At 38.9% G+C, this 16,334-nt stretch overlaps 1 protein-coding gene across 2 annotated transcripts in view; it reads left to right on the top strand.

The window, feature by feature from the left end:
• Positions 1-16,334, top strand: part of ME1 (malic enzyme 1) — a 187,444-nt gene that overhangs the window by 149,875 nt on the left and 21,235 nt on the right. For both annotated transcript variants that reach the window (XM_069804758.1, XM_069804759.1), the window contains exons 8-9: positions 8,201-8,298; positions 10,619-10,732. In XM_069804758.1, the coding sequence (XP_069660859.1) occupies positions 8,201-8,298; positions 10,619-10,732 (212 nt within the window). The remainder of the gene's footprint in view (positions 1-8,200; positions 8,299-10,618; positions 10,733-16,334) is intronic.

The following is a 16,334-nucleotide window of genomic DNA, read 5'->3' as shown; positions in this document are numbered from 1 at the left end:
GATTTTCACTTTCTAAATGGCATGATTTTTTCCAGGTTACTTGAAAGAGTGGCCTTCTCTGTATGCAAGTTGCATTTTCTACCCCTAGAGCAGTAAAGCTGACAAGTAGCGTCAGGCCAATAAAAGCAAGCAAACACAACATTGCATCTGATTTGCCATCATCTTCTGAAGACAGTGCTTACATGATATTTCAAACATAGTTTCTCCTAGTCCAAATATTTGTCAAGCCAATGCTACCTTAATGGTTGAAAGAAATGTTTAATATGTTTCATGGAAGAACTTGAGGCTTTTTTCACTGCCATAGGATATCCAGACAAAGGATTCCTATATATCTTAGCGATGCAATGAGGACCTTTAAGTACCTCAAATCTAAAAAACCTAATATACGATCCTGACTCCTGCCAGACGCTATAAAAGATAAAGAAAATATGGCAAGCTGAATACCCGTTTGCAAGTAGTAAGTTGAACAAATGCAGTTGCCTTCTGTTAGCTCGCAGCTATTTGCAGGGTGTCAGCATGCCCCAATTGACGCCATTGCAGAACATTTGGAAAAAAGTGTCTGCCAAAACACTGATCGTATTAAATCACTGAAGATTGGCCATTAAGGGTCACCTATAGATATATTTAAGGATTTCTGGAAACAGTTTTGTCTCCACCCCTGCTACAGCATGGTCACATCCTTTACTTCGGAAAAAGCTTTGTAACTTTATCTGCGTCCCCTCTCTGTACTCAAGATGTCAGGAACAAGGGCAAACAGGATTCTGACCAACTGCTATAAATCTGTATTGGAATAATAAAATTGCTCTTATTTTATCATTCTAGAAAGCATCTTGGTTTTTGGATGGGTGGTGAATTTTTTCCCTCTGTAATTATGATAATTTCTTTATATTTATATTTTCTAAATATTTTTTTTAGAACCACAATAGCAATAATGTTGCTATGGGGATAAAATATTCACTTTTTTCCTTGGATTCTTGTTTGGTTTTATTCTGACCACAAATCAGCTTGCCTTCCCCGCCCCCCCCCCCCCCCCCCCCCCCGAAACATATAGAATATGATTTTCAGAAATGAAAATCAGTGAAAGCCTTAGGTTCAAAACAAATACTTTTATGTGGTTTTCTCTAACTATTAGAGAGCATTTTTCAAAATTGGGAGGATTTTTGATCATAATTTCCTATAGGGGAGAAATATTAATTAATATTGCAGTGTCAAGCTTCACAACATTTAGAAATAGCTGAATTAGATCAGCTTGCTAGCTTTGGTCTTCTCCAATATATTTAGGAAGGGTGAATCATAAAGACAGGGTGGAATTTTCTTTAAGACATGAGAAGTGGTTTTTTGTTTTTTTTTTTTTTCTCCAACCTCTGCCTGGGAATGGACCGATTCCTGAAAAAGAATTGGGTCTTGTGTTGCCAAACAAAGGTGTTTATCAGGGTGGGGATCTCTGATTTGATCACTGCTGGAAAGAGGCAGGGTGAGGACTCACAGTTAAGGAAGTTGAAAATCCCCTTGGAGAAACTAACCTGTTCCCTGCCCTGCTGCGGGGATGTCAAACAAATCTCTTAAAATTGGTTAAAGAAGTCGTCCTAGGTACAAGTCCAGGATTGCAGTGTCTGAAATCCCCGTCACAAGTGGGGTTGGCTCGGGCCCCTTGTCAAACCCAGCTGGGGCAGAGCAGGGTGCCGTAGCACTCCCTTTCCACACCCATCTTGGTTTTGGTGTGTCTGTTGAAAGAGTTTTTGCTACTTGAGCACAGTCAGTGGCTTAAGGCAAGTTTGCAAGTCTTGGGAGCCATGCATTTGTTTTATGTGGGTCTCCCAGCGCTTATCACGTGGTAGCTGGTTGTAGTCATTGCTGACAGTGATAAATTTGAAATAGTAGCATAAATTTCTCTAGCCTTGCTGCCTCTATGGAGGTCAATTATTTCAATTATTTAAATTGTTTTGATTTTTTCCCCACCCCTGTACTTTAAAATTGTCTCAACTGGCAATGACAAACTTCTGCAGAATAAGCCAATCTACATAAAATAAGTGTTTCTCTGTGCAGCATAATACTGTTTTTATTCTAGTGTTATAGCACCATTTCACTGTGCCCACAGTTGCAATGCTTTCCTCCATTATGGACACAGAGCCTGTATTTTATGCCAACAGAAATATTTACACGGAAAGATTGCACTGGATTGGAATTAACTTCGGTATCCATCATGACCTTAGATGTCATTAGTTTTTAACAGCTGTGCTGTTTAATTGCATCAAAATTATATGAAAAGAAACAGACCTAAAATAAAAATGTAGAGCACATATAATTTAAGATTATTATTCCATCTTACATGTGTGGACTGCCATTTAAATAATTAGGAAACTTCTACCTGGAAGTTATGTTATGACCAATTTAACATTAAATCAGTGCAGTTCTCAGAAATCAGGATTTCTGTCACAAGCATTCTCCTTTTTAAGACTTAATTCTTTTTAACATTAACATTGGAAACAATACATTTGGTACCTGGAATTCCGGTTCTTGAAATCAAATTGTGAAGAAGGTTTGGGGGTTGTTGTTGTGGCTGTGTTGGGCATGGGGCTTCCAATTCATCCTCTGACTAAGAATTTGAAAAATGCAAAGTTGAATGACATGTAATAGCTCATGTGTTGATATCATATATCTCAAATTCTGATATTATGTGCAAACTAGAAAACCTTTTTCATAATCTGAAGTGGCATTTGCTTCTATTTATTAGAATAAAACAATTAAAAAAATCCTATAAAGACATATACTGTAGGGTTATGTGAAGTATATTTTTCTTCCAGTATATTCAGGATATGGCCTCTCTGTTACTCAGTGGTAAATTTACGTTGAGATCAGTATGCTTTCAGGTAAATCCCTCACCGTAGGTTTTGTATACTTTTCCATGTGTATCTACAAGTATGTGCATATACAAGTACGTGTATGTACAAGTATTCTTCTGTTTCATTTTTTGCTCATTATGGGTTAAAAAAAGAAATCCATTCACCCCATGTTCCTGGGCAATGGGCTCCAGGTGGCCCTGCTTGAGCAGGGGGGTCACACCAGATGACCTGCCAGCCTCAGCCACCCTGTGCTTCTGGGACTCTGGATCCCTTTTCAGATATACCAAACGGTTGCTCTTTTAAAAAGGCTCCGTGTCTTCTTCACTAGAGCCGTTCCCCCTCTTTGCACTGCCTGCCTGCTGCAGCTGCAGAGCGGGGCAGTGGGCATACACAGCTTTGAAAAGCCAGATCATGGCAAGAAGGAGGAGCTCCATCTCCTAAAAGAGGGTCCTTTGAACTACCCACAGCCATAGCATTTATCTCACTAGCAATTGAGATTATACCTTTGAGATAGGATCTTTACTCTCACCTTTTTCCCAGTAAGTGTAGGAGAGGGATGAGTTTTTTCCTGGCACAGTGTTATTTTGGAAGACTGGCCATGTTAACATGTGATTTCTATTATGCTGTGTATTGAGAAATATGAATTTCACTTTTACCACTTCCTAATCTTTTAGTCCAGAATGAATAGCTCAGATTTTAGGATATACTGCAGAAATTCCTCCCTTCTTCTTGTTCGCTAGCTTTTTAAGATGAGGTAGGGAAAAAGACATAAAGGAACTACTAATACTTGATTACAAGTTTTATTTTTTGAAACTTTAAATAATGGACAAATGCTTCGGCACCGTAAGCCATTTCTTGCTAATTTAAATTAAACTACATCCAATAAAAATTAAGTTCTCATTCCTCATATTTTGGGGCTTTTCCCTCCCATTTTTTTCTTTAATTGTTGCATCTGCTGAAAGAAGACTCTGTGCTCCAAAACATTTATAATGTGCCAGCCCCAAAAGGCCATGGTCTCTAGGATTTCCTTTAACATGTTCATGCTCAGTCGTACAGTTTACAGTAACAAGTAAGGCTAAAGAACCTTGGACAGAAAACAAAGACTTGATAAAGAATAGTGTACTTTGAAATTTCACATCTACCATATTTTTACAAGATATGACTTGCCTTCCTAGAAAACTGTTAACGAAGTGTTTGCTGTCACAGCAGCTGACACTGCTTTAGAAAGATATCCTTTGTTAAACTCGCTGTGGTTATTCTTCTAGAAATTTGGGGGAAATAGAATCGGTTTTCAAAATCATGTCCATGAACAATGTCTATCTTATTCTGCACACAAAGGATTTAACCTGTGCTCTGTGGGAGAGGGAGGCGAAGCCATTTCTCTCCTTCCTATAGTGATGACAGTTGAAAAAGCAGTGAAATTCTGCTTCTGCTTCGTAATGTCCACGAGAAGTGGTTAGGCTTTGGCAGATGGATGTGAATCACATTTTGATTCTTTTAAAAAACTCAGGTCAGTGTTCAGGGTGAAATTTAAGGTCATGCCGTTAGTCAGAGCAGTTCCGGTTAAACAGATCTGCTATTCACGCTGACGGTGCCCCCCCTTTCAATAGGAAGGAATACGGGAAGCTGCTGATGAGGAGTGATGACAGCCGCTGCCAGCAGCAGTGATAGTGGGCTCAGTAATCTAATAAACTGGGTTGTTATGCTTTTTAGAGTCAAATGGCTGAATAAAACTGACGTGGAGTACTTTTAAAATACTAGTTTTAGAGCAATTCTTCAGTGCAAATTGTGATTCATGAAAAATGCAATGTTTAAGTCTTTATATATTGCTATTATAACCTTTGTTCTGAATCACCCTCATAATGAACACACAGGTAATGATAATTCACATCCCATGTAAATAATCAATGCAAAATGTTATTGACATTCAATGCAGTATTTTATTCATGTTTCATATGTCTCTTCTTTTTCCTTAAAACAGAAGGTGGTATTGTAGTAGGGTTTGTAGCAGTATCCCAACTGGTAATACTTAGGCGTAGTCCATTTTTCTGGCTAACAAACTTAGCAACGGTACATCAGCCATGAAGATAAACCAGATCCCAGCATTGCCATTTGTTGTGAATTTATGGTGTTTCATTTTGTCTCTGTCGCCAGAAAGTGGCTTGAAGAACAGCTTCCCCGGCTCTCTGAGAAGTCCTCTGATGAGGGCAGAGTGCTGCGGTGGCCACAACTTCTGTCTTCAAGGGCTGGAAACAGGACCTTACAGTGCTCCAGCTCAGCTTTGCTTTTCAGGAGACCAGATTGATGGTCTTAGGAATAAGCTGCATTATGGAGGCTTCCTCCTTCTCCCCCACTGCAAGCACAGCTGTGTAATGTGAAATAGAAGAAAGAATTTGGCATCCAATGAGAGGATGGGATTTTTTTATTGCCAGTTACGAGGATTGTTTGGTAGAGTACCAAGGGAAACTGAGAGCGCGGTCTGACTTCTCTCTTTTGCCATTTTTGGTCTTTGCCAATTTGGCACTCACCAGAGGAAGACTTAATTTCATCTGGGGAAGAAACAAGCCAGCCCTTCGGTACTGTGGGGTGGAAGTGTCTCAGCCTGATGGTTGTTGTTCCCAAAGCCGTGCTTCAGAGGAACCATTTTTAAAATTTTTTTTTTTTATTTAGAAATGAGGGAGAAGAGAGTAAATGATCTCAGCTCTCAGAATAAGTCATAAAAATGACAAATTTGTATGGTCTAAACATTAAATGGGCTGAGGACAAGGTGTTCTGTGTTTCTGTGATTGAAGGGAAAAGTCATAATCAAAAGCACGTAACAAACTTTTTAGTTCTAAAGACACATGTTTTTGAACTGTCCAGGTGGATTTACTTCAAAAAGTAACTTTCTAAGCAACTTCTAACTTTAAAATGTGTTCTTAAATTTTACTAAGTGTTACCTTTTATTTTTGAAAAAGTAATACACAGATTCAAACTCAGGCTTTAACACCCAAACGATGTCTTTTAAGGAGAGGTTTACCCAGTACCAGACTTCTTACTACTTCTGTTCTTTTAGTTCCTTAGCTACATGTATTTGAAACTTAATGCTCTGTGTGCCTGCAATACAAACACCTGCTTTGAGCATCCCCTTGAGTGTAATGTAGAGATTACTGCTATCCCAGCTTTAAACCTCACCTTGCTTATGAGAAAGTAGACTTGCGAATAGCAAAAGCTTCAGGGGAGCTGCACGTTGAGGGCAAATGTCCAACGTGCAGATTCTGGCCCACGTGCTTTTGGAGGGCTGATCATACTTATTTCATAATTTTTCTGAAGGAAAAATCAGTAGCAATGTGAATTCTCCCCTCAAAAGCAACCAGGTGGCTTGTAGACAATTGCAGTTAGGGCTGCGGTGATCAGGGACAGAATTGCAGGAGCCAGCAGATCTCCTCCTTGTAAGTTCTTGCTGGCAAACTTCCAAAATCATTTATGGCCTCATCTTTGGGTCAGTCAGTGGCAGCTGCTGCCTGGAGAAGGAAGAATTTGGTTCTTGTCCCCCCTGTTCAGTTCTGGGAATATCTCAGGGCCTATGTTAGTCTCCCTGTGGTTCAGCTCTCTCTGAATCCGGTAGGCATCATAAATCTTCAAAGACAGTTGAAACGCTTTTTACCACTTCCAATACCTAATTGCTAGTGGCTGATACAGCTTTTTCAGTCCTGCTGAAATCAACGCTGTCCACTATTGGTTCTTTGGAATCTCCTCTAAAAAGACACACTGAGCACAACCTTTCTGCTGGCAACATCTACCTCGCTACCATATCCCTGTCCACAGGATGTCTTTATGGGTTCTGTGAACTTGTTGAAAACTGATACACTTTCTCAGGTTTTTTTCTAGTTTTTTTCCAGTATTTAATGGATCCAAGTTCCTTGCAGGAATAAGGAATCTGACTGTCTTTGGTCCGCCCTGTGCCTGGGCTTCAGTGACAATGATCATTTGTGAAAAATACAAGCTTGTTACCTGAAGTCAGTAATCCATGAAAGAAGGCCTTCCCCCTCCAGTAGGCTTTGTTGGAGAGGAGTAACTGGTCTTTGGATCAGAAGAGCCAGATATCAGGTCCTGGTGACTAAATACAACTTTCTTCAGCATAACAGAAGGTGACAGCTACACTCAGCAGGGCTAACGATTCAGCTGCAGTGTTGTGTATAGATTTGGGTGCTGCAATTCAAGAAAGATAAGAAACAGCTGGATAAAGTCCAGAGGAGAGAAATGAGTGCTAAGTGGTTTAGAAAACATAACTTTCTGAAAGAGTGGAAGAATTGGGATTGTTCCAGTAAGAAAAGCAGGTTGGGACACCGTTAGTCTTCAAATATAATACATGCCTTTTTGCAAAGAGAAAAGAACAGGTTTTCCAGTGGTAGGTAAGACAATAGGCCAAAATAGAAGAAGAAGCAGCAGCAGCAGCATTTAGATTTGAAATTTTCAACAAGAAGTGTATTGAAGCACTAGAATAGCTTGCTGAGGAGATCATAGGAATATGTGAAAGGAGGTGTTAGGAACAAGTTAGACAAAGATCTGTCAGAAATCACAGCAATATGGTTGATCCTGCCATTGTGAACAGGTTTGGGTTAGATGCCTGCTTGAGATCCCTTTATTGCCCTACTTTTTATTAATAGGTGTTTCTCATGATGAGGACCAAAATCTTTCCAGTCAAAGACAGACAGGTATCTCATTCTTTGTGGTTCTGATTTTGAGAAGAAAGCCCTCCACAGGCTATATCATAAAACTAAATGTTAGCCTTTGTCCCAGTGTGGCATAACTCAAAGATAGATTTAAAAGGCACTTCCAGTGTTTTAGATGCTATTAAGCTGGAACCCCTTTCACAGTGGACTGGAGTCCTGAGGGCTTTCAGACACGGTAGGACAGTCGGTGTCTTAAATAAGCTGGCCTTACTGTTTCAGCTAGCTTAGCTTCTCTGTAAATGTTCACAGTTTGCTCTTCTACTCTGACAACCTCCTCATGAGAAATAAAGTTTTATTTTAGTCTTGACTTTTACTGTATTTGAAGTACACCTTTTTGAAGAATGAGACCAGTATCTTAATTTCAGTATCTGGAGTCCTTCAAAATACCTCTGTCTGGGGTCTCACACCCTTTCCTTCTGAAAAAGGTCATAACCAGAATATTTTGTAATAGTTTGAATCCCCCAGCCATTATGCCCAGCAGAATCAATCAATCAGTAGAGCAAACTCCAATTCCACTGAACTTTTTGTTGCTACCCTAAGTACTTTTATCTTTTAGCCGAAAGATGCTGTGGAATTATTGAAAATGTAATGCTTTGTAATTATTTCCAGAATAACCAAATATATTAATTTTTTTTATTTCAGGAACTGCATCTGTGGCAGTTGCAGGTCTTCTTGCAGCTCTGCGTATCACCAAGAACAGGTTATCAGATCACACAGTGTTGTTCCAGGGAGCTGGAGAGGTATGTATTTTTATACATCAGGAAAAATTGTACTATGAAGATTTTACTTAATATTTGATCAAGTTATATGTATCCAGTTAACAAGAAGATTAAATGGGTAGAATGATCACTAACACCTGCTGAAAGTTGGTTCTTAATTCATATGTAAACTTACAGAAAAATCTCTGATCATCTGCTCAAGCCTTGTATTTTTCATAAGACATTTTGCGGAGATCTGTTCTCTTTTTAAAACTTCAGGTTTCAGCTCTTCACCTGTAAATTGTTGAACTGCTCTCAGTATAAACAAACAAAACTTTTTGAAAAAATGAGGAAATATATCAGGCCACCAAAGAGAAATGAAATAAAATGTGTTTACCAGAGTCAGTGTTATTTAGTGAGAAGCAGTGCCCCTTTGATTTTTCCTGCTATTATATATAGTTTTTCAGTATTCTGCATGTCAAGACCATCCATTTCTGAAGATTTTAATGCACATTATTTTTTGATACAAATTTTTCAGTATAAATTTCTAAGTGACACTCAAGTGAAGGTTGTACTTATCTACAATGTGGCTAGCTGTCATCTCTTGTATGAAGCCTACAACCGCATGCAGGCTTCTGAAAAATATTATTCATGGTGTCGTGGTTTAACCCCAGCCAGCAACTAAGCACCACGCAGCCGCTCACTCACTTCCTCCCCCACCCAGTGGGATGGGGGAGAAAATTGGGAGAAGAAGTAAAACTCGTGGGTTGAGATAAGAACGGTTTAATAGAACAGAAAAGAAGAAACTAATAATGATAATGATAACACTAATAAAATGACAACAGTAGTAATGAAAGGATTGAAATGTACAAATGATGCGCAGGGCAATTGCTCACCACCCGCCGACCGACACCCAGCCAGTCCCCGAGCGGCGATTCCCTGCCCCCCCCCCCACTTCCCAGTTCCTAAACTAGATGGGACGTCCCATGGTATGGAATAGACTGTTGGCCAGTTTGGGTCAGGTGCCCTGGCTGGGCACAAGAAGCTGAAAAATCCTTGACTCTAGTCTAAACACTGCTGAGCAACAACTGAAAACATCAGTGTTATCAACATTCTTCACATACTGAACTCAAAACACAGCACTGTACCAGCTACTAGGAGACAGTTAACTCCATCCCAGCTGAAACCAGGACACATGGTCACCAAACCCCCCTGTAGGTGCAATATACTAATCCAGCTTTGTGTAGTCCAGATATCTTTAATTTGATTCAGTATTTGCTGCTACTGAGATCAGGTCTGTAGTTTTCAGAATGACTTGCATCCATGTCTGGCATGTCACTGCCTTTGTACATCAAGCCTGTCTGTCTCTCTGAAGTTCCTTCCCCTGGTTTTGCTCCATGTTCAACAGACAGATGAATCCACAGTCTAATGTTTATTTTTTTTGTTAGTATTGTCAGTGTGCCTGTTGCTGCAAAGAGGTAATGGTAGATATCATCCCTGCCATGGGAGCTCATTCCTAATATAACTACTTATTTCTTAACTAAAAAAGGGTAATCTCACTTGATTCTCAGTGAAATTGAATAACGGAGAACAAGAAACAGAATCAACCCCAGAAATATGTGTATGAGTTGGTAATCAGAAACACTGAGTGGTCTGTTGACTCATTTTGTTGCCTGTTATCAATCTGTACCTGGATGACATTTGATCTGTTGGATGAAATATTATAAAATCCAGTAAGAATGATACAGGTTTCAGCAAAATATTGGTACGTGAATTTTTCTTGCCCCTGCTTTCACTGGGAGCACAGTCAAGTCTAGAGTTACAAAACACATAAATAGTAGGTAAAAGGAGACTTACCTTCTTGATGGACATTTTGAAAAAAGATAAGAGCAAAAAATCTTTTAGGACTGAATTTTACTCTCTGGCATGCAGAGTGTGGTTTCCTTTGGTTTAAATTACCAAAAAAAAAATCTAATGAACAAACTAAAATTTAAAAAAAGAAAAAACATTTAATGTATTCTGAGATGATTATGTGGAATAAATATTAGTTTTAGCATTTTTCATTAGAGTTTAAACATTTATTATGCTGTCCACACTGTAAATGCCATCTTAAGATTTATCTATACTATGATTTTTATATATTATTTCAAATTTATCTATACTATTTATCTACATTATGGTTTCTAATTACCAAATGGTAGCAACAGTTCATTAGTGTTTACTTTATGAAAAAATAATGATTCAAGTTTATTGTTGAAGAAAATTAAGAAACTTATCTAGAATAGTGGGTAGAGGGAACAAGTGAACAGGGGATTTCTTTCATTTCTAGTTTCATATGCTATTTTTCTTCTCCTTCCTTCAGGCTGCACTGGGAATAGCAAACCTCATTGTTATGGCTATGGAAAAAGAAGGGGTATCTAAAGATACAGCTATCAAAAGGATATGGATGGTTGACTCAAAGGGATTAATAGTAAAGGTAACACAATTTTCTCATTCCTTTAATATCATGATAGTTATTTGCAGTCTGTAGGTAAAGGCAAGAACGTAATCTTTGTGAAAGCAATGACAACAATTTATCTCTCTTGATGTAGCAAGCTGGTTTTCTTTTCTAAAGTGTATTAAATGAATGACAGACTCCCATGTTACTTTGGAGGAGGCGTGATTATGCTTAGAGTTCCTGCTCTATTTCTGTTAAGCATGAGCACATAATTAAGTGGATTTTTCAGCAGTTCATTAAAAACCATGTAAGGAAAGAAATGTTCAACTTGTGGGTTTAATATTTCCCATGTTAATGTGGCTATTATTTGTTAGCATAATCTTGCACAAAGATGTATAGATACATTATTAGGATAGCATTCAAGGATTTTTTAAAAGGAACAAAAATATTTTTGAAGAGAGTATTTTCCTGGCATTGCAAGCATGTCATCCTTCTGCAAGAACTGAGTTATATTGCATCAAATAGCTTCTATGCACAGTGATATAGCTCATGTTGCAGATGTTGTGGTCTGCAGTGCTATCAACACTGGTCAGAATTTGAAGCTGCTGAGAGACTTCATCAGTCACCCTTACCTCATTCCTTCCATGTGCCAAAATAAAGAAACATATGAATTTCATGTGCCAGAATAAAGAAACTGGTATGTTTTAAAAGGTGGTTATGTATTTAATAGTTTGTGAGCTACTTAAAAGAAATGGATGAGAGGCCAGTTGGCTTTGCTTTTTCACCTTGCGTGTTGGTTAGCAGTGTTCTTTAGCTGTCTAACATTTAAGATCTTTTGTAGTTCACATATCTTTGCATCAGGAGCATGCATTCTGCAGCCAGTATCTGTGTTGGTTTATTGAACAGCACCACAGCACCTTTCACTCCTACTGTTAAAGGGAAGGTAGTAGGACCATAGACATTGAGATGGGAGAGTATTATTAAGGTCATCTTGGACATGCCTTGCCAGAAAGCACAAAAGCAGCCTGATCAGGTAACAGAAGAATGCTAGGGTTTGCTACTATCTAAGGCACAGATTTTTTTCTGGTGTTTTTTTGTTTGTTTGTTAGTTTGTTTTAATGAGTGTGTTTAATCTTTTTGGTTTTCACCTAATAATCTTAAAGTGCTTTTGTGTCCAAACACAGATGACTGAAGGCCTGTGTGTCTTCTGTGGCTGTTGAAAGCTAGAGGTTGCCTAAGAAGAATGGTGTGTTGCACAATTTCCTCCACCACAGAGACTGGGATTATCAGATAATACAACTGAACTAAAATCACCTCCTGGTGGTGTTAAGGAAACAAACTGACAGGGGTAGAAGTATAGGAACTTCACAGCCCTAAAAGAGTAAAACAGGTCTCGCTGCGTGTCCGTCCAGCCAAGGTGGTTAACCAGCCTTTCTTCTCTCCTGCTCGTTTCCTCTTCCTGCTTCTTTTACACCTCTCGCTGCTAATTTGCTAGTCAGCCGAGAAGTTGGGTTGTTGCTCTTGGTACGCAGTGACTAATTCCTTTCACAGTTTCTAAATTTTTAGTGACTCAGTGACTGTACTCTTTCCTCACTACCTTCTAGCTTCAGCACTCTCAAGTGGGGCCAAAACCAATCAGCATCTCACACAGCCTCTAAGTTCCCTTCCTCTGCTTATTCTTCTTGGTGGGGCTTTAATTTGGGTTTTGTCCAAAAAGCAGTCCACTGAATTTCATGTCCTGCCTGGAGTATATTTGTGAACTGTTCATGATAGCCAGACATAACAGCTGTCTGAGCTAGATTAGGGCTGAATTTGTGGCCAGATGTTGATGTAAGCAGCGGGAACCGATGGTGCGCGTTTCGGGTCATTGCTGGTGTTCCTGGAAGACCTGGCAGCACCAGTCTCCCTGTCTGGCCGTCCTGGGGGGGCTTGAGAATGGGTGGGTGCTTACTGCTGTGGTGTGTTTGAGTGCAGAGCCCACTGGACCTAGAAGCTGGAGATACTTCAGTGCAGGGCCTGAGCTGGGCATAAGGAAACCCATCCTTGGTCTAGGGCTATGCAAGTCCTCTCTTGGCTTTCTTCTGCAGCTAAATGTTCCCCCTAAAAAAATAAAAAAATAAAAATAATAATAATAATAAAAAAAAATCTCCCCCCCCCCCCCCCCCCCCCCCAAGAAAATAGAGCATAAGCCTCTTGAAGCTTGTGATTTAACTGCTGGGAAGTCATATATACAGCAAGTAAATAATTAAATAATTAAGCTATTCCTGGTTTCTTTTTCTGGCCTGAGAGAGAATGCTGTACTTTAGGTCTGCTTAGGAAATTATTTTGGCTTTACCTGATTGCAGAAAAGTGCTGCAAGACTTGAAGGACTTTCCAAACTCTTAGAAATGAGATAAGAGAAGTAGAATGAGGCAGATTTGTGAGAACTGTGCAATGGGACTCTTTTGTTAGAAACATTTCATTATTGCAAAGGTGAGATTTGCCAAGCCACAGCATAGCTCACCAGTTAACTAACTTTTGCATAAACTAAACGGACTTCTATTTCTTACTACTAAGGAGGTATATCAATGGAAACCTGTTCAATGAAAGTCCCTTAAAATTTGCCTCACCAAAAACTGCTTGTTCAAAAGAGTTTTACTTGAAGCAGGGAGACCTTTTCAGTCCTAGATATATTCTGATCTGTTGCTTTAGCAGTATGAGAAATAACAGAATCTGTGAAGACTCAGCTATTACTTTGCCCAACTAAACTAATTTTTATATAATTTTTATTCTATGCTGTCCTTTGATCATTAATTTGCAATGCATGATTATAGATTTAAACGTTGTTTCTCCTTTCATCTGCTTTCTGTAGTATTTCAGCCAGTGCAAACCAAAGAAAAATAACCTTGGAACTTTTGTTGACCTGACTGCAAACAGTTTCCACCTTTTTCTTCTTCCCCCGCTCCCAAAAGCTGCCACGAAGTCACTTATCAGGCTTTTGTAGCTGATTTTTCCTTTGTGGCTTTTTAATTTTAGTTCAAATGCAGCTGTGTGTTCATTTTCCTGTTAATATTCCCCACCCTGTCCCCCGGGACCTGTCTTTTTTCATTAAACCAAGTTTGATGACCAAGTTTTCTGCTATGTTGTGGTGAAAGAGCTGGTGATGAAGACTGGTGATGTTTGTTATACTGTCTATAGTTTTGTTCTGTACTTCATTCTAGAGACCTTATAATGTTCATATCGGTATGGGGTTGTTTGTTTTTTTTTTTTCTTTTTAATTTGTTCAGTATGCTTTCATCTTTTGAAACTATTTTTTCTCCATAGGTAGATGAGGAAGGTTTGCAGATCATAATATCATTGGAATTTTGCCACTTGAACTACGCGACTTTTTGAAACAGATATCACTCCTATTGAAATGCCTATCTTAAGTATCCCAGTGCATTCAGATGGAAGTTTTAATGTTTAATTTAAACACACTTTTAAAGTTGCTTTTGCACTCTTATGTACTTGGAGATTATGCATAAATGGTTGGGACTCATCTTTAAATCTGAATTTCTGAATTCTGTCACATTGTCACATTCTGTCTGATTGATGAATAGATATTTACCTGTATGAACACATTGATGGGTAATGTCTCCTACATTCCTTTTCTTTCCCGTATTCTCAGTGTTCCCATTGTGTTAATCACACAAATATACATAAATGTGTTATGCGTGGTGAACACATTTTGTGTCGTCTTTAAAGCTGCCATAGTGTCATGCTTAGCTATATTAGTGGCCAAATTTTCACCCACGAACTTCAAACACAGTAAATTCTTTTGTGTCAAGTAGCTGAGACGAGCCAGAAAGGGGTAAACAGTATTGGGATTTTCATGAGGTTCACCATAGAATCATAGAATAGTTTGGGTTGGAAGGTTAAAGATCATCCAGTTCCACCCCCTTGCCATGGGCAGGGACACCTTCCACTAGACCAGGTTGCTCAAAGCCCCATCCAACCTGGCCTTGGACACTGCCAGGGATGGGGCAGCCACAGCCTCTCTGGGCAACCTGGTCCAGTGCCTCACCACCCTCACAGGGAAGAAGTTGTCTGAGCATTTTAGTAATGTGCTGCAAATGCTTCTTTTTTCTTTCTTCTTTTTTTTTTTTTTTAATGGTTCTTGGAACTGCCTAGGAATATGATACAAATAATAAGGCATTTTTAAAGGGACTTAGTAGAAACCCCCCGCTCTCTGCTGAGGATGGACAGACTGATGGGAGTGTTCCTGGGCTGCCAAACATGTTTCTCTTGTGGTGAAGCTTATCTGTAATTTGCAAGACAGCATTAGATTTTTGTATGCCACATAATCTCTAGTGCACAAATGAAGTTCCCTCACATGGGGATGAATGTCATCCTTGATTTTAAAGAGTATGTCAACATGGAGCAATGTTGCTTTTGACAGTTTTGTACTCTATGCTTTCTAGTTCACCACAGTAATACTTGTGTCTAATCGAGTGATTTGTATTTTAAATGTCCATTAGATGTGTGATCTTATCCCCTGTAAGACTTCAGATCATCTGAGTGAAGCCCAAACTGAATGGCAAGCACAAGAACATCACTTGAGGTCTGATAGTTGAAGGCCTCAGAATATCGATCTTTCTAAGAGGAGGACTGAAATAGACCTCAAAAGTTTACCAATTTCTGTGGTCCTAATTAATTAGAATGGAGATACCCAGGTAATCCTATAGATAATCCTCTAAAATGTTTTCATTTTCCCTCCTCCTTCCCCCATTTGAATATTCCCGGCAATCTTATTTGAAAAGATCCTTACAAACAATTAACTGGCAGTGGATATGACCCTGATTAAAGTTTATGGTTTGGTCAAAGCTGGATACATACATGGTTCAATCTTAGCTTAGAGAATGATGGAAGAGAAAGGGGGACATTTGGGACTGATAGCAGAATTTTGGTGCCATAAAGGTGTGATTGCTCCCATTACAGTCAGCAGAGCTCATATAACATGTGAAAGAGCCTTTAGAGCTCACAGTCAGGTATCTTAATATTGAACTGAATCCCATCCAGACTGTTTGATTGTTACTGATTTTTCTTATATTTTAGCAATAATGACTTTTTAAAAAAGTTTGGATTTTATTCTAGATACTAATTTGATAATGGTTTTAAAGTTAACTTTTATATACTACTTAATATTATGTCTGCCTCTTCTAGCTTTCTTTTTATCAACAGCCAATTATTCTGACTCTTTACTTTGGTCCTTAATAATTTCATTTATGGCTGACTGCAACTGGCTAGGACTTTTTGAGCCAAAAAACTGATTTGTGTCTTAGCAAAGATGCAATGTCTTGGGTATCTCCAAGGAGCCACAATCACTTAAAGTGGTTTCTGCCTTATTTTACTCATGTACTATCCCAATGAAGCAATCCTTGTTTGCTTTGTCAGTTATTCTGATGTCTGGGGAATTAATCTGTGCAGTTTCATCTTGCATTTATCTTGTTCTATGTGAAGTATAAGTTTCGCAGAAAGGAAACACATTAATTTGTCTTTGAACACTTGTGGCATTACTCATACTTGGTCAATAATACATGAAAACAAGAGAGGACAAGGCAAAAGGATGATTGCTGGGGCATGCTCAAGGAATACTCACATTGTTTTCTCTAAAAGAGACACC

The sequence above is a fragment of the Haliaeetus albicilla genome, chromosome 17 (assembly GCF_947461875.1).
Source record: "Haliaeetus albicilla chromosome 17, bHalAlb1.1, whole genome shotgun sequence".
Lineage (NCBI taxonomy): Eukaryota > Metazoa > Chordata > Aves > Accipitriformes > Accipitridae > Haliaeetus > Haliaeetus albicilla.
The sequence above is the reverse complement of the archived record's forward strand: the minus strand, read 5'-3'. Positions and strand labels throughout refer to the sequence as shown.